Source organism: Procambarus clarkii, chromosome 30 (assembly GCF_040958095.1).
Source record: "Procambarus clarkii isolate CNS0578487 chromosome 30, FALCON_Pclarkii_2.0, whole genome shotgun sequence".
NCBI classification, from domain to species: Eukaryota; Metazoa; Arthropoda; class Malacostraca; order Decapoda; family Cambaridae; genus Procambarus; species Procambarus clarkii.
Genome location: NC_091179.1, coordinates 24,153,666 through 24,179,337, shown reverse-complemented (window position 1 = coordinate 24,179,337; position 25,672 = coordinate 24,153,666). Strand labels below are relative to the sequence as shown.

At 44.7% G+C, this 25,672-nt stretch overlaps 1 protein-coding gene across 4 annotated transcripts in view; it reads right to left on the bottom strand.

Moving 5' to 3' along the window:
• Positions 1-5,453: 5,453 nt before the first annotated feature.
• The window catches only part of LOC123765551 (solute carrier family 25 member 16), an 84,769-nt gene continuing 64,550 nt past the window's right edge, over positions 5,454-25,672 (bottom strand). For all 4 annotated transcript variants that reach the window (XM_045754229.2, XM_045754227.2, XM_069334040.1 and 1 more), the window contains one exon: positions 5,454-6,962. Coding sequence is in view for 3 of the 4 variants with exons in the window: in XM_045754227.2 (XP_045610183.1) it covers positions 6,779-6,962 (184 nt within the window). In the remaining variant the exon portion in view is untranslated. The remainder of the gene's footprint in view (positions 6,963-25,672) is intronic.

Sequence of the window (25,672 nt, the reverse complement as noted above, 5' to 3'; positions counted from 1 at the left end):
GCTAGGTGATAACATCATTTAACAAGTTCCTTGTTACATGGGGCCTCAGGTTGACCTGAGCCCAACAGGAATGTTGTGCCTGGGCTTGGGAAGTGACTAAAGAGGCCTTACTCAGAAAGATCAATACTAGTATTGCATTTAACTGAATGATAGAGACATCTTCCCAGTAATTTCAAATTTTAAATGATTGTATTGACAGCGTGAAATATTTTGTCAAAAACACTTTCGCGCTTTGGGCGAGCAAGCACTTCACCTTGCCTAGTGGTTTTGGGCGTTCCGCAGTAATAATTTCAGTAATTCAGTAATGTTGAAAAGTGTATTCTTTTTTCAACTTTGTCACCTTATTTCTCGTCCTAGGTTTTTCGATTTTGTATCTGTTTGCAACAGAATGCTCTACAGGACTAAAAGCATATAAACTCCAAAAGCCCGGCTTACCACCCGCTGCAAACAGAGAAAGTGAGAGCGTGTTGCCCAGGAGTGCTAAAGAGCAATGAAATGTGTACACTCTTTTCACTTTGGTCACCTCAATTTTCGTCCTAGGTCTTTCATTTTGGTATGAATGTGTTCACAACAGAATTCCCAACATGAGTATATGCATATAATGTAAAAAATCGCACCGCGCTCCACCCACTGACGTGATGAAAGCAGGCCGTGGTTACCTGAAGAGAGCAGGGGGGAGCGCCGGGCCTTCCATTAGAGCGCGCGGTAATACTGAAAAGTGTGTACTCTTTTCAACTTTGACATCTCTATTCTCGTCCTAGGTGTTCCAATTGAATATCAATGTGTTCGCAATAGAATTCTCTACACCATTAAGTGCATATGAAGTCTGAAATCCCGGCGTACCACCCACACAAAACAAAGTGAGAGCATGTTACTCGGGAGTGCTAAAAAGCAATGAAATGCGTAGTCTTTTTTCACTTTGGCCACCTCAATTCTCGTCCTAGGTTTTTCATTTTTGTATCATTGTGTTCACAATAGAATTCCCCACAAGTGTATATGCATATATCAAGTCCAAAAGCACGGCATACCACCCACAGCAAACAAAGAAAGTGACAGCACGTTACCCCCCATGAGCATTCATCAAGAGCAATAAAATGTGTTTACTCATTTCAACTTTGTTACCTCAATTCTCGTCCTAGGTCTTTCATTTTGGTATCAATGTATTCGCAATAAAATTCCCTACAGGAGTATATGCACATAATGTCCAAAACCGCAGCGTGCCCCTCCCGCAGCCAAGCCGAAAGCAGGCCAAATTTTTGACGCCATACTTAGTCATTAGTGGGTATTAAAGTACTAAAATTTTGACTCCATACTTCGTCATGCGTGGGCAAAAGCGTTAAATATTTCCAAATAACAAAAACATTAGAATCCTCTGCATAAATAAAAGAAGATATGCAAGTATATAAAATATCATTATTTTGGTTTAAAAGAGGTTATATACATGTCCACATACACAATAGCTTATATCCACAAATAGGTACAGTTAATACTTCACACAAACACTTTCTGTGGCAGCATATCAAGAAGCTGACAGAAGACAGAGGATGTGATCCACCAACTTCCCTAGACCTGGTGTTTACCAAAAATGAATTTGTAAAAAATTAAAAAAATGAGCAACCACTACGAGCTGTGACTACTGCAATATCGTGTTTGCTTCCATCTTAGAATTGAAAAGAGGTGGAAACAGGACAATGATCATGAGAATAAAGATGAGGCACTACAGGAGGGTTATGGATTATCTGCAGGAGGTTCAGTGAAAAGACTGAAATAATGAAATGCAAAGCAAGTCGGCAAAGAAGCGATGGAACAGTTCATACCTCTCAGGAGGGAAGTGGATGAAGGGAGAACAGCAAACTCATGGTTTAACAGTGTAATGAGGAAAAGGAGAATACATAAAAGGCATGGAGAAAAGTATAGGGACATAGGTACAGAGGCAAACGGGCAGTTATTAAAGAGGGGTCAGAAATTAGTACACCAGAATCAGGAAGGCAGTAGAGCAACAGTTTGAATATGACATTGCAGCAAAAGCAAAAAGCCAACCTGTTACACAGGCATATACAGTGCACCCTTGATTCAATGAACTATATGGGACCAACCCCAATTTGTTGCAGTGAGGGATTCATTACAACCATAGATGTCTCCAGGAAGCCATATTTGTGAACGAAAACCAAGATCAAAAATGAAAATGAGCCATAGAATTTGGTTTTAAATGTGCTCAATGCACCCCGTTACCCCAATTCTTTCTTCTAATGTTGCGTCCATCTATGAAAATTAAAAACGTAACGGGAACCACATTAACAGTTTTATCATTCATAGCCTAATGTTTCCCACACTATGTGGGCCGATTTCACTGAGCAAAAGTTTAACTTAAACCTGTTATATGAAGGACAGGTACTAAGAGAACTTATCTATAAAGAAATTTAAAATCTAGCACATTTCCCACACCATATTTCCCACACCTTGCCTCAAAACCATATTTTCAGAGGAAAACAGGCTCATATTTGTGAATGAAAACCAGGACATCTCAAAATGAAAACAAATCATTGAATTCAGGTTTAAATGTGTTGAATGGCTTTCTCAAGGCCCTAACTCTCTTGGCTATTGTTGCCACCATCTACAAAAATCATTAAAAACATGATTGGAGCCATATTAACAGAATTACCACTCATACCTTAATGTTTCCCATGCTCTCTGGGATGATTTCACTTAGCAAAATTTTAACTTCAATGTGTCACATGAAGGACAGCTACCAAGATAACTTATCTGTAAAGAGATTTAACCATATCTAGCATATTTCCCATGCTCTAGACCTGACATCTAATTTTTCAAAGGAACTGTGGCCCATGCTTTATGGGTTGATTTCACTCAGGGAGTCTTTAATTTTAACATATGATGTGATGGGCAACTTTCCCACGTCTGTGAACTTTGTCAACATCCTAAGCAAATCCGCAAATCCTCCACTTCAGAGAAGACGAGTTCGTGGAATCAAGTAAATTTGGCCTGGAAAGTGTGCATTCCAACCAGGTATTTGCCAAATCGAGGTTTGTTGAATCGAAATTCCACTGTATGGAAGAAAAACTGGTACGAGAGACCATGTGATCAGAGTGGGAGAACAAAGAGGAACACATTTGAAGAATGACAAAATAGTGTGTGAAAAACTCAACAAGAGGTTCCAGGAGGTCTACAAATCATGACCAAATTGGAGTTCAACAAGGGGCAACAACAGGCAGCCAAAAACACTAGACAGAATTGAAGTTTATGTAGAAGTGAAAAGGCATGGAGGAACTGGATGCTGTAAAAGCAGTAGGATTAGACCAGATATCACCATGGTTACTGAAGCTACAGGGCTCTTGTTTTACCCATTAATTACACTAATGTTAACTGTGTTAAACAAGACATTACATTAGAGACAGGAGAGCTACAAGGAATCTGGAGTAAGGCAAATATAGTTTCAATATTCAAGAAGGGGGGATAGACATGAAGCACTACATCAGGAAGTTGATGTAACCCTCTAGTCTAACACCAGAGACTCGCATAAATAGCACATCATGAGAACATGCAAAACAGCAGACATAAGAACAACATTTTGAGAACCAGAAAGTCCTTCAAATCATTGTACACAACATATGCAAAGCCCATTCTGGAGAATGCCACCTCAGTGTGGAATCCTTCACCCAATGAAGCACAAGTCCAAACTTGAAAAAGTTCAGTGGTATGCAATGAAGCTCATGTCAGAACTGTATTGCAAGATTAAAGCAAGAGAAAGGGCTAAGGAAGCTGAACCTCACTGCAAATGAAAGGCAGGTAGAACAAGGGGATTTGGATGGAAACTTGGGGCATAGATGAGCCATAGTGATATTAAAAAGAAATTTGTAATAAAGATAGTGGGCAAATGGAATTTATCACCAAATGAGATACTATAAGATAACACAGTACAATAAATAATTTTGAAAATAGATATGATAAAAAAGCAGGAGGATTGGGAACCAAGTTAACTATCAGGAGAAAGTGTCAAATCATTACTACAACTATAATAGCAGTTGAAAGAGTTCAGGATTTGGGATGGGACCGGGGAAAGGAATGGTGCCCAACTACTTGCACAGTTGGGGATTGAGCGCCGACCGGCATGAAGCGAGACCATTGCCCTACCGTCCAGCCCAAGTGGTTGGACTAAGGAGGGTTGGGAGTCATTGTATTGAACAACAGACATCAGGTAAGGCAGAGCTCAGAAGTTAAGTGTGACTCTGCAAGCACTTTCAGGTGAGTACATAAATATTCACTTATATCTAAAATGTTTAAATAATGTTTTATTTTCATTGACAATAGTGTATTATGCTATTGTATAGTTACAGTATTCTAAAATATATTTTTGCAAATTAGCAAAGCTTTTAACATCCTTTAATTTTAAAAATATAATTTTCACATTGCAGTTAATTCTGCCGACCTGTAACGTGTAGTTACACATGTATTGCAGGATTTTAATATAAAACTTCAATTATTCACTACCATTTCAACTAGGCTGTCTTGCAAATTTAAATTAAGTGAAGAACTATGAACAATTACTCTCCTATACTGCGAAGATACATCATACTATTATAATAAATATCACTAAATCATGAAAGCCTTCATTAATCAGCTAGTAGTAAAGACAGTGGAACCTCTGTATTCATCATTAATCTGTTTGACGGCCTGATGAATATTGTAAACATATTTCCCATAAGAAGTATGTAACTGAAATTTAAATCTGTTTCCAGTCCCAAAAAATAATACATAAATATATAAAAATTTAGCCAGGACTTTTATGTTTACTGTACTGAGGAGAGAAAATGGTAGAAGCCAAAGAGGAGGAAAGGAATTATTGCTTAGAAGGGGGTTCACCTTCCATTAAAACATCAGGTAACTCCAGTTCTGGTGACTGTCATTCTATTCCCCTTGCTGACAATTCACCAGCACTCTGCTTAGCAAAGACCTTATACAATGTTGTCCATCTCTATTTTTTAAAACTTCACTGAAGTAGCCACTTACATCGCCATTGAATGCACTTGTTTTGATTAACTGTGGCAATGTTCGGGCGCCACTTTTCTACCATATTCTGTGTTTGGGCCCAATTGGACCCTTCCTCCTTTGATAAAGTTTCCTCCACTGTTTCAGCTTCCTGTTCTTTATAAAGATCCAACAGTTTTAATGTGGTGTGCTCCCTTCCATGGTCCTCCACCATCCTCTACATCCTCACTATCAACCTCTAGTCCCATGAACCAGCCCACACACCATTTCCTCAACAACAGGCTCCGAGTCAAAACCTTCAAAGTCTCTCTGACATATTCTAGCCACAAGGATGACTGGGTGGACTAGTTGACTGCGTGATGATCCGGTGGGTCATGAATATGGAAAATACTGATGAACATAGAAGCATTTTTGTTGTAAAATGTGATGGATATAGAATCTGATGAATATAGAGATTCACTGAATTTAATGATATGAAATCAAATACTATACATGACAATTCAAAACAATAAGTGCCTATCAGAAAATAAATAAATATAATAATTGAAGTGTGAAATTTTTATGAAATAAATCATTGCTATACAATAATGCTTTCTATCACTTCAAGGTGCATGAATGGAGCATTTTATTGCTTGAAGCTTAAAACACACTAGGTCATCCTCACTGGACACATGCTGATTTACTGTACTGCACATCAGACGGAACATGTGCACTGGTTTAGAATTGTTTTCTGAACATTAAGCCCATCAGGAAAGCAGCGTTCAAATATGGGCTTGCTTATTTTATAACAGTTCTGCAATAATTCTCTGTTATACTATAATTTACATTCAACAATTAAAGATAGTAAAATATCATCAAAATATATATTATGCCATACAGTACAGTATCTTTACACCACTAGATCCCTAACAAAATTTCCTTAAGTCCTTGGTAAGTACAACATGTTTTTACAGTACATTATGTCATTATAACACTGTCACACCATTAAGATGTACATTCATCAATACACATACTTTACCACTTGTACAAAACCCATCACAAATAATGCATCTTGATCATTACTTATTTTTTTGCCACTGTATCTGATGACAATGTATGAAGAGCTCACTCTCGTGTAACCATTCAACCGACGCTTTTATCGCATGCTATAATGCACTTCTGTATGAGGCCTGAACTTACTAGATCCATTTTTGATGATAGTGAACTATGAGCAAAAGTTAAATGTACATGTCAATGGTTGTCTAACAGCAGTACTTGTTATGCTTACCTTTATTAGTAATCAATGCAACTATTATATGAAAAATAAAAGGGTTAGAGAAAATGGAATGGATTTGAATTTCCAAACCCAAATTTACCGTAAATATTATGCTTTCGTGCTAAGGTAACATTAGCTGATATTTCAATGTGTGATACAGGGCATAAGTAATGGAATTTAACTTGGTTGTTCATACTTATCAAGATAATATCACTGCAAAACTTTTCTACCTAGTGTTCAAATGGGTCTTATTCATAAAGTAATAGACAATTTTTTTGTACATTTCTTCAGCTTATAAATAACTCTTCATTTGGCATGAATTTTCTTATGAAAGGTATAGCCATATGGAATTTTATATATATTTTAGCAAATTAATTCATTTTAATAGATATGAACATAGAGTACTGTACTGAAATAAGTTACCTTCTAAACAAAATTTAAAATTTCATATTACCTGTACAAATATGCCCTCACAGACAAAAAGCTAAATTTGATGTAGCTATTGGCATATAATCCAAGCTATCCCGTCTTGATACTAAGTCCTGTATCAAGACCTAACATTTGCTTAGTAATTTCATATGTTGAAAAGGACACTGCTACCATTGGAATCGCTCTCATATAGTTGATGCTCATTCCTCGATATAAACCTCGGCTAATTCCATTCTCCTTGTAGATAAGACGTAATGTGTCCACCATACCCATTCTGTTGAGAAATAATAGTATGCCTTTATTATCATTGCTTAAAAAAAGAAATAAAAGATTAGTAAGTAGCTATACATTTTTATTGTACTTTTATATAAAAAAATTCTTGCAAGTTAATGAATATACTGTACAGTACATATTTCTAAGGTTAACACATTATATAATATGTGTCTTCATTTCAATAGGCTCAGTAAAATAATCAATTTTAGTAATTTTTTGCCTTTTCCTGGTGGGGCTCTCAGTAGCTGCCCAAGTGATGCTTGGTTGGTGATCCAGGCAGTCTCAGGGAGATGCACTAGGCCTCTGAAACTCTCACTTCCCTACCAAGACTCTAGACCAGAATTTGGCTTTCTCCAAGACACAAGGGAAGCTTGGAGATCAGAAATCACCAAAACCAATAATAAAAAACATCAGAAAACAACTGCAACAATATAAATCAATGCTTGGAGAAGCAAAGCCTCGAGCCTAAACAGCAACCAAGCAGGCAGAAAATATACATCAAAGAAGCACAGACAGATCAACATCTGGACAAAATCAAAAGGACCCAAAAGGAGCCAACAACCAATGGACAGTTGCAGGCACCCTGAAACTCGGAGCCGAAAACCCCAGGAGCTGGCCATCGGACCCAAGCACATCAAAGAAATACTGTGCCATTGGGTTAACAGCCCAGGTAATACAGACAATAAAACCAGAAAGACAAGGTAAACTAACCAGCAAATGCCACAAACACTGCCCAAGAGCCAACATGCACCATGCCCAGGCAGTCCTCAGCATCCAACCCAGAAACAACTTAGGACAGCCTAGAAATGTCTGAACACCCTGGCCTGAAGCACAAACACGCAGCACCAGTGTCTGCAGACAAAAAATAAGACTAGACCAGAGAAAGAGCTGGGACACCACCCAGCCAGAACTGGGTGCACAACCCTGGAACAGAGAGGTGCAAGGTTCAGAGAGAGCCAGATGCATGACCCATGAAGAGCCAGAAGCATGGTCTGAGAAGATCCAGGACATGGCTCGTAATCACTTGAGCATGCAGTCTGGAAATATTCGAGGACATGCTTCAAGAACAGCCAGGCACATGGCCCGGGCCCGGCTGGACACGGGGTCTGGCCCGGGCCCGGCTGGACACGGGGTCCGGCCCGGGCCCGGCTGGACACGGGGTCCGGCCAGGGCCCGGCTGGACACGGGGTCCGGCCCGGGCCCGGCTGGACACGGGGTCCGGCCAGAGCCCGACACAAAGGGCTAAGCACACAGTCCAGTCGGAGCCAAGCATACAGTCCAGTCGGAGCCAAGCATACAGTCCAGTCGGAGCTAAGCACATAGTCAAATTAGAGATAGGCATAAGGATTCGGCACAGATCCTTATAGCTAGCTCTAACTCCATTCAGATCCAGGCACAAGACACAAGACTACCCCTATCACTTTGTAGAAGTAAGTAAGTAATTATCAAAAGAAGGCACCAAACCGGGAAGGCTATGTAGCACCATCAAATACGCAAAATAATCAGAGGGCGCTAAATATCACCAAGGATGCCAATACGAGAACAAAAACGCATAAGGCGAACGATATCAAAAGTATCCGAGTCACCAAGAATTCTATCGAGGGACAGGTGACCGCGAGGGGCGGTCGGAAAGCAAGACACACGCTCGTCCTGGAAGTCAGGACATTCAAGAAGGACATGCACGACCGTAAGAGGGACAATGCAACTAGGACAATAAGGAGCAGGGCGGCGCTCCATCAAGTGACCATGGGTTAAGCGAGTATGGCCAATACGCAACCTCGCTAGAGCTGTTTCCCACCGCCGGTTACGGTGGAAGGAGGACGGCCACGAGGAAACACAACATTTAAGAGTACGTAGCTTGTTACCAGTAACAGACAACCAAGAAGCCTGCCAACGGGTAAGGACTGAGGAATGGATAACCGGGTAAAAGTCGGAATACGGAATGCCTTTACGAGAGATGGGACAAGAGCGGACAGCTTCCTTAGCGGCAGCATCCGCACGCTCATTTAAAGACACGCCAATATGGCTGAGAACCCAACAAAACTCAACCGACTTAAATTTACTGTGAACGAGAAACAGCCAATGCTGGATCTCGACAACTACCGGATGAACTGGATTAAAGCACCCGAGAGCCATGAGGGCACTACGAGAGTCAACAACAACCACAAAGGAAGACTGACAACGAGAAAGCAGGAGACGAAGAGCATAGAGAATAGCATAAAGTTCCGCTGTAAAGATGCTAGTCTCCGGAGGCAAGCGACACATATAAGTGCGATCAGGAAAAACAACAGAGTAGCCAACACCGTCCGCTGACTTAGACCCATCGGTGAAGACAGAAACGGAGCGGGAGTGAGAAGAAAAGTGCTCGAGGAAAAGGCGTTTTAGAACTGTAGGAGGGGTAAAAGCTTTAGTGATACGAGTCAAGGATGTACAAAACCGCGGAAGAGGGACCCTCCACGGGGGCAAAGAAGGAACAACACGAGGAGAAACATCAGAAATACGAACGGAAAGAGAATCCTGCAGGCGAGATAACCGGACAGAAAGAGGGAGGTGGTGAAGAGGAACAGGAACCGCAGGAGGGGTAAAAGTTAAAGCACGACAGAGACGAGAGGAAGGATGTTGCAAGGACCGCGCAAGATAGCGAAGACAGTAGCGATCACGGCGGTCCTGGAGAGACAGGAAGCCAGTGTCAACATACAAGCTAAGGACGGGAGTCGAACGAAAGGCACCAGAACTGAGGCGCAACCCAGTATGGTGCAAAGCATCAAGACGGCGAAGAGTAGAAGGAGAAGCAGACGAGTAAGCAGGGCAACCATAATCGAGCTTAGACAGGACGAGAGAGGAATGTAAAGCAAGGAGAGTGCGCCTATCTGCCCCCCAAGAAGTATGGGACAAGACCCGAAGGAGGGTAAGGGACTTAGAGCACTCAACACGGAGGTAAGAGATATGGGGAGACCAAGACAAACGAGTGTCAAGGAATAACCCCAAAAGCTTCGCGGAATCTTTGTATTCAAGGGGATGACCATAAAGTGACAAAGAGGGACGAAGAACAACCCGTTTCCGCGTAAAAGTCATGGCACAAGTCTTAGAAGTAGAGAACTTGAAGCCATGACCTGTGGCCCAAGACGACACGGCATCAATCGCAAGTTGAAGCCGGCGTTGAAGGAGAGGCGAATCATCACCCTGACAACAAAGGGTAAGATCATCGACATAGAGAGCGGAGAAGACACCAGAAGGAAGAGAGGAAAGAAGACCATTGAGGGCAACCAGAAAAAGAGTAGTGCTCAGAACACTACCCTGGGGCACACCTTCGTATTGCTGAAAAGGGGGAGAGAGAGCGGTACCAAGGCGCACCCGAAAGGAACGACGAGAGAGGAAGCTGCGGAGAAAGAGAGGGAGATGACCACGAAGGCCAAAAGAATGAAGTTGAGATAGGATATGATAACGCCAAGTGGTGTCGTAAGCCTTTTCTAGGTCAAAAAGGACGGCAACAACGGAGGTCTTCGCAGCAAAAGCAGTACGTATATAGACCTCCAAGTTCACCAGGACATCTGTCGTGCTGCGGCACTTGCGGAAACCAAATTGAGAAGGGGAGAGGAGGTGATGGTGTTCCAGGAACCACATCAGACGAACGTTAACCATACGTTCAAAGAGTTTGCAGACACAACTTGTGAGAGCAATAGGGCGAAAGTCCTTAGGGGAAGTACCCAGAGACCCTGGTTTGCGAACAGGGAGGACAACGGCATCGAGCCAGTCCTCAGGGACTGACGACGACTCCCAGATCCGATTATACAGACTCAGTAAATACTGAGACGTGCTCGGAGGGAGATGGCGAAGCATCTCATAATGAATACCATCGGAGCCCGCCGCCGTAGAACCGCAGAGGGCCAGGGCAGAACGAAGTTCAGAGAGAGAGAAGGGATCATTATAGGGAAGCTGAAGATGAGTGCAGAAATCTAAAGGACGAGACTCAAGGACAGGTTTACGAAGAAGGAAAGATTGGGGAAGATGAAGACCAGAGCTAACAGAAGAAAAGTGGGAACCCAGTTCGGAAGCGACCTGCAACGGGTCCGCCACAAGAGTATCATGGAGGTGAAGGACCGGTGAAACATCGGGAACGAACTTACCCGCTATCTTGCGGATACGCTTCCAGATCTGGGCCAGAGGGGTTTCGGACGTAATTGTCGAGACATAAGATGCCCAACATTCACGTTTAGCCGTACGGATGGCCCTACGGGCCACCGCACTCGCTTTCCGAAAGAAAAGAAAAGAATCGGTCGTCTGCCTACGGCGGTGCTTCTTCCAGGCTGCACGCTTACAGCGGACAGCCCGAGCACAGTCCGCATTCCACCAGGGAACGCACTTCCGTGGACCCCGAGAGGAAGAGCGAGGAATAGAGCGGAGGGCAGCGTCGAAGACAGTGTCATGAAAAAGGAGGAGAGCGCGAGAGAGGGGCAGAAGGGAGAGGTCAGAGAGAGTAGCACTGAGGGAAAACAGGGTCCAGTCCGCCTTAGCAAACTGCCACCTAGGGAAAGAGAGGGAAGGGCGAAAAGAGAAAAAGGAAACAAGGATGGGGAAATGATCACTTCCATGGAGGTCATCAAGAACCTGCCATGTGAAATCTAAGTAAAGAGAAGAAGAGCAGAGAGAAAGATCAAGACAAGAAAGGGTGCGAGTTCGAGAGTCCAAATGAGTGGGCTCACCAGAATTCAGAAGAGACAGGGAAGAAGAGAGGAGAAACGGCTCAAGGAGGCGACCCCGGGTATTCGTCAGAACGTCACCCCAAAGAGAATGACGACAATTGAAGTCACCCAGCAGGAGCACAGGCTCCGGCAAGGAGTCTAGGAGGTGTTTCAAATCAGGAAGAGAGAGCGGGACACTCGGGGGGAGATAAATGGAACAAACTGTGTACCATTTCCCCACAAAGACACGAGCAGCAGAACAATGGAGAGGCGAAGGAAAAAGTAAAGGAACAAAGGGAACATCAGCCCGAATCAAGAGAGCAGAAGAATTAGAAGCCCCAGCAATGGCTGGGGGGGGGGAGAGAAAGGAATAGCCACGAAAACGACCAGGACGAGCACCAAGCATCGGCTCCTGGAGACAGACACAAAGGGGCGAAAACCGCGAAACCAGAAGTTGGAGTTCGAGGAAATTGGCGTAATAACCTCGAACGTTCCATTGAAGAATGGACAACGACGAGAAGAGAAAGGACAAAAACAGAGAACAAGGAAGAAACAAAGGCGAAAGACCAACAGAGCACGTTAAAGAATATCAGGGTCGGGATCAGGGTCAGCAAAGTCAGGGTTAGGGGGCATGGGTAAACTGAGCAAAGACGGAGGGAAGGAAACGGGAGAACAGATCAGAGGTGGGCGGGCAGGGTCCGGAGGAGGAGGAGGAGGAGACAACGGAGAGGAGCAGTCAAGGACAGCAGCAGGAAGAGGGGGAGTAGAAAGAGAGGAGCGCACCCCAGCAAGAGCAGCAACCGAAAGGGAAGCAGGGGCCAAAGAAACCTCCATAGCAGGAACAGGGGGCGCAAGCACTGAAACGGGAGTGGAAGGAGCAACAGAGCCAGAAGGAGGAGCTGAGGAAGAAAGCGAAGCCTTCTTACCCGCCGGGGAAGAGGAAGGAGAGGAGCCAGGCTTACGCTTCTGACTTAAAGAGACCGGTGTCCCAGCAACTACGTACCGGGCAACGGATTCCAGTGTCTCAACAGGAGAAGCCGAACGAGAGCACACACGACGGCCGTTAGGAGAGCGATGGACATCCGCCCGCACCGACAGGCGGCGGGGAGAGCCGATAGATGGAGGAAGAGGATGGGAAGGAGGATCGGAGGGGGACGAGGAAGGAGACACAGAAGACACGACAGACCGGGTAGAAGGAAGGGGAACCCCAGACAGAGGACCAGGAGGAGGATCCTTCGGGAGAGAACCCAAAGGGACAGAGGAGGGGGCAGTGGGCGCATCAGGGTCCAAGGCCTGGAAACGGTTGTGAGTCTGAGGAAGGCGGGAAGGACGAGGAGAGGAAGAGCGCAACACGCGAGCATAAGAGATATTAGCATAAGGCGGGAGCCGGCGAACCTGGCGCCTCGCCTCAGGAAAAGATAAACGCTCCCGGTGCTTCAAGTTGAGGACGGCTGCCTCAAGCTTGTAATGGACACACGCACGGGAGAAGGTAGGATGGGCCTCACCGCAGTTGAGGCAACGAGCCTGGGGAGAAGCGCACTCCGACTTAGAGTGACCTTCGCCACCACACAAAGGACAGAGAGAGACAGTCCCGGAGCAGCGGAGGGCACCATGCCCAAACCTCCAGCACTTGTTGCAGAGCCGAGGAGAAGGAATGTACTCCTGGACAGAGCACCTGGCACCAGCAAGAATGACAGAGGGTGGAAGGGTCCTACCATCAAAGGTAATCTTCACAACCCGGAGAGGTTGACGGCGACTACCACGAGGGGGACGAGTAAACGTGTCCACCTGGAGAATAGAATGGCCCTGGGCAGCGAGGATATGTCGAATATCGTCGTGGCAGTCGCGTAGGTCCCGAACACCGGTCGCAACATGGGGCGGGAGCAAAATAGTGCCAACACTGGCATTCAACTGGACGTTCTTCGAGACCCGAACGGGGGTCTCGCCAAGGCAGGATAAGGCAGCCAAGCGGGAAGCAGCATCCTGAGAAGGAGCAGCAACGACACGCGTACCGAGACGAGTGGGGTTAAAAGTAATGGAGGCATCCACGGAATCAACGAGATGTCGATGAAGGGAGAAATCGTCAGGAGGCGCAGAATCAAGAGGGAGGAGATCAAAATATTTGGCCCACGAAGCGGGACCAAACAAGGCTTGATAGGTAGCAGAACTGGAAGGAATCGAGCGAGGGCGGCCGTGACGAGAACGGCGGTGAGAACCCCCAGAGAGAGAGGGGTTAAAAGGCGCAGTAGTAACAACTAGAGAAGGAGCCGCGCCAGGGGACGAGGTAGTCACCACTGGGGGCTTGGGGCTCGACCCAACCACAGAGGAGGGAGGGGAGCCAGGGGAAGGAGTCAGAGAGGCCAAAGGAGGAGCAAGGTCGGGGCCCAATGCAGCGGAGGCTACAGAGCCCGGTCTTCCAATACGGACCGACTCGGGGGCTTGGTCGCCCACCCCACGAGCCTGAAAAGGTAAGCCAGAAGCAGCCGAAACAGGGGTTATCATCTTGACGAAATTACGAATTCACTCACGAATGTGCCCCCACACCCACCATGGAGCCACAATTAGAGGCAGGACACCCAACAAGAAGCTATCGCCGATCTTGTCGGGGCCTCCTAGGGGTGCGTCGTGAGTATACGCCCCACAAACGCCACCTTAAGAAACCGACAGTCCGTCGAGATCGGGTTCAGTGACGAAGTGGGGATTGACAATAAAAGGTTCCCCTCGCTCTCGACGTCGGGTACTGCAGTTCTACGGGTGCAAGAGTATGCCTCCTCAAGCACCCGGGCGTCAAAGTAGAAGAAGTCCAAGGGAAGAACCAGAACGAGCAAAAGGTCGGCAGGAAACGGCAAGCAGATAGGAGAAGAGGGGGGAGAAAAACGAAACAGAAGGAAAAGGAAAAGATGCCCAGCAGAATTGGTGAGGACGGCAGCAGGAGCACAAGGCTAGAAAAGGACAGAGGACTGTCCCAAGGAGCATCACACTCCGGCAGCCGCCCACTAAGCCCCCAGACGGCGACAACGAGCTGAGCGGGGAGGGGGTCACTTTGTAGAAGTGATAGGGGTAGGCAGGCCAGTAAAATGGAACAAAAAGACAAACCAACAAAATTGCTAGTTGACAAGTTGACGTATTTGCACTAGAGATCTGCCATGAGGATGATAAATTAATGATCATAAATGCATATAGTCCACCGCCAAGCAAAATATGGACAAAGGAGGAACTAGATAGTAAACGAGAGGGTCTTATAACAATAATGATAGAGACTATAGCGAGAACGGATAAAGTTCATGACTGTTGATAGTTGTGGACTTCAACTTGAAATCCATAAACTGGAAGCATATGAAGCTAGAACAGAGGATTTTTGGACCTGTAGATTTGTAGACCTCATCCTGAAAATATTCTTATATCAACATGTTAAACAAGCTACAAGGATGAGGGAAGGGGACGTTCCCGCCATGCTAGATTTGATGTTTACCAGGAAGGCGGAAGAGATATTTGACATTCAGTACCTTCCACCCTTGGGTAAAAGTGACCATGTCTTTTTGGGAATAAAGTATGCAATGCATTATAATCTGGAAGAAAAGGAGGTTGAAGTACTTGAAAAACCTGACTTCAGGAGAGGACATTATGGCAAGGTTAGAAATTTTTTTATTGAGTATATAATTGGACAGACTTCTTGTTAGGAAAGGAAGTAAATGAGATGTATGTCAAGTTTTGTGAAATATATGATAAAGGCACAAAAAAAATTTATACCAAAACAGAGATGCAGAACTAGGAAACAGGATTGGTTCAACAGAAATTGCGAGAAGGCCAGAGACCAAAAGACAAAATGTAATCAATATAGAAAAACGCCAAACCCCCAAACTTACCAGCGATACAAAGATGTGAGAAACAACTACACGGCAGTGAGGAGAGAGGCAGAAAGAAATTTTGAAAAAGGGATTGCAGACAAATGTAAAACGGAACCAGGTCTATTTTATAAATTCATAAACAACAAATTGCAGGTAAAGGATAATATTCAGAGGTTGAAAATGGGAAATAGATTCACAGAAAATGAAAAGGAAATGTGTGAAACATTAAACGAAAAGTTACAAAGTGTGTTTGTGCAAAATTAAATCTTCAGGGAACCAGACACAATAAGAATTCCAGAGAACAACAGAGCACATAAAGGGTGTTTAGAGACGAAGTGGAAAGAATGCTCAAGGAGCTAAGAAAGAACAAAGCAGTTGGTCCAGATTGAGTTTCACCATGGGTTCTGAGAGAATGTGCACCTGAGCTCAGCATTCCACTTCAATTGATTATTCAGGCATCCCTGTTTACAGGAGTTGTAGCTGATGTGTGGAAAAAGGCTAACATAGTTCCAATCTACAAAAGTGGCAGCAGGGAAGACCCCCCTTAATTATAGACCTGTATCATTGACAAGTGTCATAGTCAAAATATTGGAAAAAATAATTAAAACTAAATGGGTAGAACACCTGGAGAGAAATGATATAATATCAGACAGACAGTATGGTTTTCGAACTGGAAGGTCCTGTGTAACGAACTTACTCAGTTTCTATGAGCGAGCCACAGAGATTTTACAGGAAAGAGAAGGTTGGGTTGACTGCATCTATCTGGATCTAAAAGAGGCTTTTGACAGAGTTCCGCATAAGAGGTTGTTCTGGATACTGGAACATATTGGAGGGGTGACAGGTAAGCTTCTAACATGGATGAAAAATTTCCTGACTGACAAAACAATGAGGGCTGCAATCAGAGGCAATGTGTCGGATTGGAGGAATGTCACTAGTGGAGTACCACAGGGTTCAATTCTTGCATTGGGATCTTACCTTTAGGTGCTTCTGGGACTTAGCATCCCCGCGGCCCGGTCGTCGACCAGGCCTCCTGGTCGACTGGTCCCTGGTAATGTTCATTGTCTACATAAACAATCTACCAGTTGGAATACAGAATTATATGAACATGTTTGGTGATGATGCTAAGATAATAGGGAGATACGAAACCTAGATGATTGTCATGCCCTTCAAGAAGACCTGGACAAAATAAGTATATGGAGCAACACTTGGCAAATGGAATTTAATGTGAATAAATGCCAAGTTATGGAACGTGGAATTGGAGAACATAGACCCCCACACACAACCTATAAATTATGTGAGAAATCTTTAAAGAATTCTGACAAAGAAATGGATCTAGGGGTGGTTCTAGACAGAAAACTGTCACCTGAGGACCACATTAAGAACATTGTGCGAGGAGCCTATGCTACACTTTCTAACTTCAGAATATCTTTTAAATACTGTACATGGATGGAGAAACACTAAAGAAATTGTTCACGACTTTTGTTAGACCAAAGCTTGAATATGCAGCGGTTGTATGGTGCCCATATCTTAAGAAGCACATACACAAACTGGAAAAGGCGCAACAACATGCCACTAAGTGACTCCCAGAACTGAAGGACAAGAGCTACGAGGAGAGGTTAGAGGCATTAAATATGCAAAAACTAGAAGATGGAAGAAAAAGGGGCGATATGATCGCTACATACTAAATAGTAACAGGAATCAATAAAATTGATAGGGTAGAATTCCTGAGACCTGGATCTTCAAGAACAAGAGGTCATAGATTTAAACTCACGAAACAAAGCTGCCGGAGAAATATAAAAAAAATCACTTTTGTAAACACTGTGGTAGACGGTTGGAACAAGTTAGGTGAGAAGGTGGTGGAGGCCAAAACCGTCAGTAATTTCAAAGTGTTATATGACAGAGTGCTGGGAAGACGGGACACCACGAGCGTAGCTCTCATCCTGTAACTACACTTAGGTAATTACAAGGACCAGACACGGTGTCCTCTGTCCCAGAATGAGATGGATGCCTCTGCTTCCCCATGGGCATATTTCCAGGTCCCAGTTTGTGGTCTGGATATGTTCTCTTTACACATGTTCTCTATGCCCTATAGTGTCTTGTCCTCAAGTGTGGCTTACAGAAATTTGCTTCAGTTCCTACTCTGGAGCCTTGACCACAAGCCAGTTTACAATCCATCTGTGTTTTATTTCTAGGGTGCCACTTGTTGTGGCTAGTTTTTTGGCTTTCTGGCATCCAAGTTTGTGGAGGCTCTGGTGGTCTCATGTAGTCCTTTAAGTTTCCTGTTCCCTGTCAAGTTCAGATTCTCTTCCTGCAGGGGGCCTCGTAGCCTGGTGGATAGCGCGCAGGACTCGTAATTCTGTGGCGCGGGTTCGATTCCCGCACGAGGCAGAAACAAATGGGCAAAGTTTCTTTCACCCTGAATGCCCCTGTTACCTAGCAGTAAATAGGTACCTGGGAGTTAGTCAGCTGTTACGGGCTGCTTCCTGGGGGTGGAGGCCTTGTCGAGGACCGGGCCGCGGGGACACAAAAGCCCCGAAATCATCTCAAGATGACCTCAAGATAGTCCCCATCATCTTTGGGGGAAAGTCATGCTTACAAGCTCCCATTCTGATCATTTTTGGCCCACACCTGGAGATTATCTTTGGCCTATCCAATGAAGAGAGATCCATAACATCATTGTAACAGGTTGGCCGAGTCTCTCCTCCAATTTTTCTTTAGCCTAGCTTCTGTTTCCTTGTTTCCTAGCCTCTTTTTTTTTCCTCTCTGCTCCAGGCTTGCAACATCTGGGGGATATTTCCTTTTATGTTTTGCACTACTTGCTATGTATCCGCATAAAGCTCTTTTTCTCTGGCCTTCTTGGAGACAGAGAAAAATGAGAGAAAAAAATACATCACTTGCTCCAGATTGACATCAGGTCTAATTATCTCTCCTGGAAGTGCACTGTGGTTTTGCCATATGGCTACGTTTCTTCCTTTAGTTACAGGATTGTGTAATTACCTAAGTGTAATTACCTAAGTGTAGTTACAGGATGAGAGCTACGCTCGTGGTGTCCCGTCTTCCCAGCACTCTGTCATATAACGCTTTGAAACTACTGACAGTCTTGGCCTCCACCACCTTCTCCCCTAACTTGTTCCAACTGTCTACCACTCTGTTTGCGAAAGTGAATTTTCTTATATTTCTTCGGCATCTGTGTTTAGCTAGTTTATATCTATGACCTCTTGTTCTTAAAGTTCCAGGTCTCAGGAAATCTTCCCTATCGATTTTATCAATTCCTGTTACTATTTTGTATGTAGTGATCATATCACCCCTTTTTCTTCTGTCTTCTAGTTTTGGCATATTTAATGCCTCTAACCTCTCCTCCTAGCTCTTGCCCTTCAGTTCTGGGAGCCACTTAGTAGCATGTCTTTGCACCTTTTCCAGTTTGTTGATGTGCTTCTTACGATATGGGCACCACACAACTGCTGCATATTCTAGCTTTGGCCTAACAAAAGTCGTGAACAATTTCTTTAGTATATCGCCATCCATGTATTTAAAAGCAATTCTGAAGTTAGAAAGCGTGGCATAGGCTCCTCACACAATATTCTTTATGTGGTCCTCAGGTGATAGAAAACTATCTAGAACCACCCCTAGATCTCTTTCTTTATCAGAATTCTTTAAAGATTTCTCACATAATATATAGGTTGTGTGGGGTCTATGTTCTCCTATTCCACATTCCATAACATGGCATTTATTAACATTAAATTCCATTTGCCAAGTGGCGCTCCATGTACTTATTTTGTCCAGGTCTTCTTGAAGGGCATGACAATCATCTAAGTTTCTTATCCTTCCTATTATCTTAGCATCATCAGCAAACATGTTCATATAATTCTGTATACCAACTGGTAGATCATTTATGTAGACAATAAACATCACTGGTGCAAGAACTGAACCCTGTGGTACTCCACTTGTGACATTTCTCCAGTCCGATACATTGCCTCTGATCACAGCCCTCATTGTTCTATCAGTCAGAAAATTTTTCATCCATGTTAGAAGCGTACCTGTCACTCCTCCAATATTTTCCAGTTTCCAGAACAACCTCTTATGTGGAACTCTGTTGAAAGTCTTTTTTAGGTCCAGATAGATGCAGTCAACCCAACCATCTCTTTCCTGTAATATCTCTGTTGCTCGATAATAGAAACTGTGTGTGCGCACATGCTTGGGGCTCCCAGGCATGTCTCGTTTGTTTTCCTTCTGGTTGATACCTGGTTGATGGGGTTCTGGGAGTTGTTCTACTCCCCAAGCCCAGCCCGAGGCCAGGCTTGACTTGTGAGAGTTTGGTCCACTAGGCTGTTGCTTGGAGCGGCCCGCAGGCCCACATACCCACCACAGCCCGGTTGGTCCGGCACTCCTTGGAGGAATAAATCTAGTTTCCTCTTGAAGATGTCCACGGTTGTTCCGGCAATATTTCTTATGCTTGCTGGGAGGACGTTGAACAACCGCGGACCTCTGATGTTTATACAGTGTTCTCCGATTGTGCCTATGGCACCTCTGCTCTTCACTGGTTCTATTCTGCATTTTCTTCCATATCGTTCACTCCAGTATGTTGTTATTTTACTGTGTAGATTTGGTACTTGGCCCTCCAGTATCTTCCAGGTGTATATTATTTTATATCTCTCTCGTCTTCTTTCTAGTGAGTACATTTGGAGGGCTTTGAGACGATCCCAATAATTTAGGTGCTTTATTGCGTCTATGCGTGCCGTATATGTTCTCTGTATTCCCTCTATTTCAGCAATCTCTCCTGCTCTGAAAGGGGAAGCGAGTACTGAGCAGTACTCAAGACGGGACAACACAAGTGACTTGAAGAGTACAACCATTGTGATGGGATCCCTGGGTATGCCACCTTCACTAGGTGGCATACCCAATTACCAGGTAGTTTTCCTTTGCTAACTGGCAGCCTGTTCTCTCTCGTTGTGAACCTGTTTGCATCTTCATTGGGTTTCTTGAATATTTTCCCATAACTCTTCTTTGGGTTTGGAGTTTTTGGCAGGCCATCTGGGTATTTGCATCTCACTTTTTTTCTCTCACCCTTACCATGCATAGGTTATGCTTTGATGTTTGTTGCATGGTGAATGCCTTTTTGTACTAGGCCCTATTTTCTGCCATCGTCATCGTGAGGTTATTGCGAGATAATTTCGGGACTTAGCGTCCCCGCGGCCCGGTCCTCGACCAGGCCTCCTTTTTATTACACATCCCCAGGAAGCAGCCCATAGCAACTGTAACTCCCAGGTACCTATTTAATGCTAGGCGAATAGAAGCATCAGGGTGGAAAAACTCTGCCCATTTCTTTCCGCCTCCACCGGGAATCGAACCTGAAACCTCAGGACGATGAACCCGAAGTGCTGCCCACTCAGCTTTCAGGCCCACTATGGGTGAGCCCTCCCCAACTTTGCCAGTTCAGTACAGCCTGTGTTCTCTAACGAGGAGCAATTTTGAGTAAGCTTCAAGACCTACCATGGGTCTTCCCAGAAATCAGGTGTTGAATTGAATATAAAAGTTATTTTCTGGCAGATTCCTGGTAAGACCAGGCTCTCAAGTCAACCCTGGCCCAGCTTGGGGAGTAGAAAAACTCCCACAACCTTATCCAGGTACCATCCAGTTATCCCCAGTCCCTGCCCTTTTCTTGTTTTTTCCTTGGGGATTGGAGGTATGGCACAGGTGGCTCATGGAATACATGGCATTTTGTTGATTGTTGCCGCCAGAGGCGGCTAGTTTATTGTGCACCCCATACTCATCCTGTGGGCAGTAGCGCAAAAGCATTACAGAGGGAACAAAAGGTCTTTATCAGACCTCATCTTAGATTATTACAAACAATTTCATCTATCCTTCACATCTTATAGTTACATGTCAGCTAGTTATAGAGAATGTTCTATTTCAAGAGCTATATATTTACAGTAAGTCATTATACATTAATGGTAGGTCTTATCATTAATACATAATTGTTTGATCAATGGAGATATTACAGTCACAGGGGAGCTGCTGTTTATTATTAGTCTTCACAATACTGAGTTTCTCGATCTCATGTCATTTATCTACTGGGAGCAAAATATGGATACAGTGCAAGGATTTCAGGCATTTTATCCTTGGTAATAAGATAGGTTGCCATATCATACAGCGTGAGCTTAGATTTATCTCTAAATGGCTCAATTTTACTGCAGTTGAAGATATAGTGTTCGAGTGTGTGTCCCTGTCTTTGTCCACACACTTTACTTCATCTAGATCCCTATACAAGCCGAACTGCCAGAGATACTTGGAGCCAAATCTTATTCGAGCTATGACAACATCTGTTAGTCTACTGACTTTGTTACTTGCCCCACACACATGTTTTACTTCACACATTTCATTGTGATAAACAATGGACCTGCTGATTCCAGGTTGCACTGTTCTACTTTCTTCAAATCCATCCAGGAGTTCTCGTCTAATGACACTTTTGAGGGACCTATTTGACAACTCAAGATTTCGTTCAATACTGTCTTTATTTACTGCAACCTTAGCAAGGGCATCAACTTTATCATCTTCCTGCATGCCAATGTGAGAGAATCCACAACATTTTTATATTTACCCTCTTGCTAAGTATGCTTATAAATCTATGTCTGGCTTCTGAGACAAGCACGTTATTACTTGATTGCAAGTTAGTAGAGATCCTGGGTGACCTGGGAAAAAAGATTATAAACAACCCCTGGCTCACAAGTGGCATATTTTTTGCCTATACAATTAACAAGAAACAAATATAAAAAAAAAACATTGGATTGGCAAAGTTAAAAAGAAATACCATTAGTTAAGATATACTCTTCAATGCTTACCAGTATAATAAGAAGAGCCAAACTTTCCTTTTATGAGAGTAGATTCAAAGAAGCAAAAGGATGTATGAAAAGCACGTAGAAAGCTAGCTTTAACATCCTAGGATCTAAACAACAATCACATAAGCAGATAAAACTCTCCACAGATGGTTACACACTTGCAACAGAATTAGAAATGGTAACTTAATTTAAATAAATTGTTGCCAACCTTGCCAGAAAAATCACAGAGACCCAGACACATGTTACTGTACTACATATCTCACCGGTAGCTATCTAAACTCTCTACATCTTTTACCAGTTGGCCTGACAGACAGTATATCCATAATTCACTCAAAACCAGAGCTGGAAACATAAGTGAAATAGCATCTATGGTATACAAGAGTGCCACTCATGCCCTTACACCACCCAAAGCTCTGATATTCAACAAATCTCTAGTGTTGTACTTTTCCCGATATCCAACCAGCGTTGAACCAAAAACCAGCTTTGAATGTAACAAAGAGCCATTTTCTGGGTGAGCACGGAGGCTCTACAGAGCTTACCAAGCTGATATGTATGTATTAGACCGTGGCAGCAGTCGATTGGAGTTCTTGCCTACCGGGAACCATGAGCTAGAACCTGGCCCCCTCAGAGAGGCACGAGAAGCAATGGCCTATGGAAATCCCCATGTATTTGGAAGCATTCCATGTCTGCCACCTAGAAAAGTAGGCGTAACAAAACAAACCCCCACATGGTAAAATCGTTATCAAAACATTATATTCTGGGTTTGTTTGCCTATATACAGTATAGGCAAAACTCCTAAACAACATTTCGGCTCGGCACAGGGTCGAAAAACGAAAAGTGACAAAAAACAAGCAAACGTCACTGATCATCGGCGCAGTTCCCTAGTGTCAGCCGTTACAGCATTCAGTTCAGAGGCTGAGCATCAAAAACAAGGTGAAAAACTGCTGACCGGAGGGAGGGAGGGAGGGCGCCGGAGAGCCTCCAGAGCTCGCCCAGAAAATGGCGTTTCATTACATTCAACACTGGTTTTCTGTGGGAAGCCCCCTATGACTTCCCAGAACTACCTAAACAAAGAAAAGTGACAAGAGGGACTTATCCAGGAGGCGGCTGCCACTCGCGTCTCCACTCAATGTTGAGACAACTGGCTGCAATCTGCAACCCAAAGCGGAACACCCAACCAGGGCCAGGAACGTTGACAAAGTAGCGCACAGCCAAGACCCTGTTGAACCTCCAAAATCCCCATGCCCAAATACTAGCCCAAGACAGGTTACCAAAGACAGCAGCCAAGGCAGCAAACTTATGAACGTCTAGAGCACGAGGATAGACCGCAGGCTGGTTGGACCAAATAACCCTGCAGATGACCTGGGAGACCCGAGCTCTGGAACAGGGGAAAACCCTGTTCCAGGGAAGGGAAACCGGGTCAACCAAAAGTGCATCCCTGGCCACAGAAGCCGTGGCACACAGTAAACGGCAAAGAGCTGTAACCAGACAACACACACATGATGCACCCCCAGCCTGACCAACCAAGCGTCAACGACCCAAAGGACCCTTCCGGAAAGCCGCCGACTCATTCTTCGTCAGAAAAAAAGGCGATGGCTGCAAACGAACAAACCTACCACCAGGACCGAAAGAGCAGAAACTCTGCCAGAGAGCACTAAGCTCCCGACCCGACCCCCAGGTTATCTTGAGATGATTTCTGGGCACAGCGTCCCTGCGGCAGTCCTCAAAAAGGCCTCCTTTTTGTTACCCCCCCCCCCCCCCCCAGGAAGCAGCCCGCAGCAGCTGTCTAACTCCCAGGTACCTATTTACTGCTAGGTAACAGGAGCATCAGGGTGAAAAACATTTTGCCCATTTGTCTCCGTCTCCTCCTGGGATCGAACCCAGAACCTCAGGACTACAAATCCGAAGCGCTGTCCACTCAGCTGTCAATCCTGTACTGAAGGAGCCACCACAAACCGAGGAGAGAAGAGAAATGAGAGAACCCTGTCTAAGGGCCAGGAGAGCTCAGGTGGAGCATGAGCAGGCCAGAGGTGAAAAAGCATGAGAAAACTTACGGAATGGAGTGGAAGTAACATCTACCTTGAATGCAAGCTGAAGCAGCTCCGCCAGTGCGGAGCACGATACGAGGCGACAGTATTAGGCATCAAATAACGGTCCTGAAAAAGCCAAGAATGAAAGGACAAGACAACCTTATCTGAAATAGAGGACAGTCTACGAAGAGAGAGAATATAGTGGAAAGAACATCAGGAAACTTCATACTGTACTGTCACCGAGACGAAGCTCGCAGGTGGGACACCATCAGTGCATCCACCTGCTCACCATACAAGTGGTGATAGACCCGTATCAGAAAAATCAGACATGAAGAGCAGAGAAGACCAAACCAGCCAGGTCCTGACTGGGCCGATCTACTGAAAGAGGTGGAGCCGGGGAAAAACATTGCGGGTTCAGACACCGAGTGAGCAGTGCCTGAAACCATGAGAACTGCTAAACTGCTAAAAACCTGAACCCCTGCAATTAGTACAAACACTGGGGGCCTAGTGGAGGACCACCAATTCAACAGAAGGGTGGATAAACCAAGGGGGGCAGACCCCCACCAAGCAAAATAAACAAAAAGAAAAAAGAAAACCCTGTGAAAGCACAACGTCCCCAAAAAGAACAGAACGTATCGTACTACCTCCTACCCAAGGTCAAACAGTGGCTATGAAAATCCCAGATGACCCCAAGGGCAGGCAATCACTGAGCAGTAAAAGATTCCTATGGAGGTAGTCCCCAAATGACTTGTGGAAGATAACCCTAAGCCGCAAGAACAGTACTTACAGGCCACCTAAGGAAGATGGCCCTAGGCGCATGCAGCCCCAGTACTTTGTGAATTGCACCTGGCTCGCACACCACAACACAGCAGAACAACACTGCAGGGGCACAACACTGCACAGAGACAGGAGCCAGAGTCGAACGACCGCCACTCAACACGTCAGCCTCGGAACTGGTATTGGATGGCCGGCGCAGGGGTGTGGGGCTCTCCCTTCCCCGGGAGGTGCCCAAACAGAGGCACAACAGCGGTTGTGACGTTATGCTTGTTTCCAGATTGTGGAGTTCTTTGATAGTTCGGCTTTCAATAGCAATTTTTAACCAGGTGGAGTTTGTTTTGGGACATCTACCTTTCTGGCTGCCTAACCTGGTTGATAGCAGACATGGAATGCTTCCAACCACGTGGGTGTTTTTTTTATAGGCCATTGCTCCTCGTGCCTCTCTGAGGGAGGGAAGGGGGAAGGGGCAGGTTCTGGCCCGTGGTCCCCTAGTAGGTAAGAACTCCAATTGAATTGACTGATGCCAAGGTCTAATACA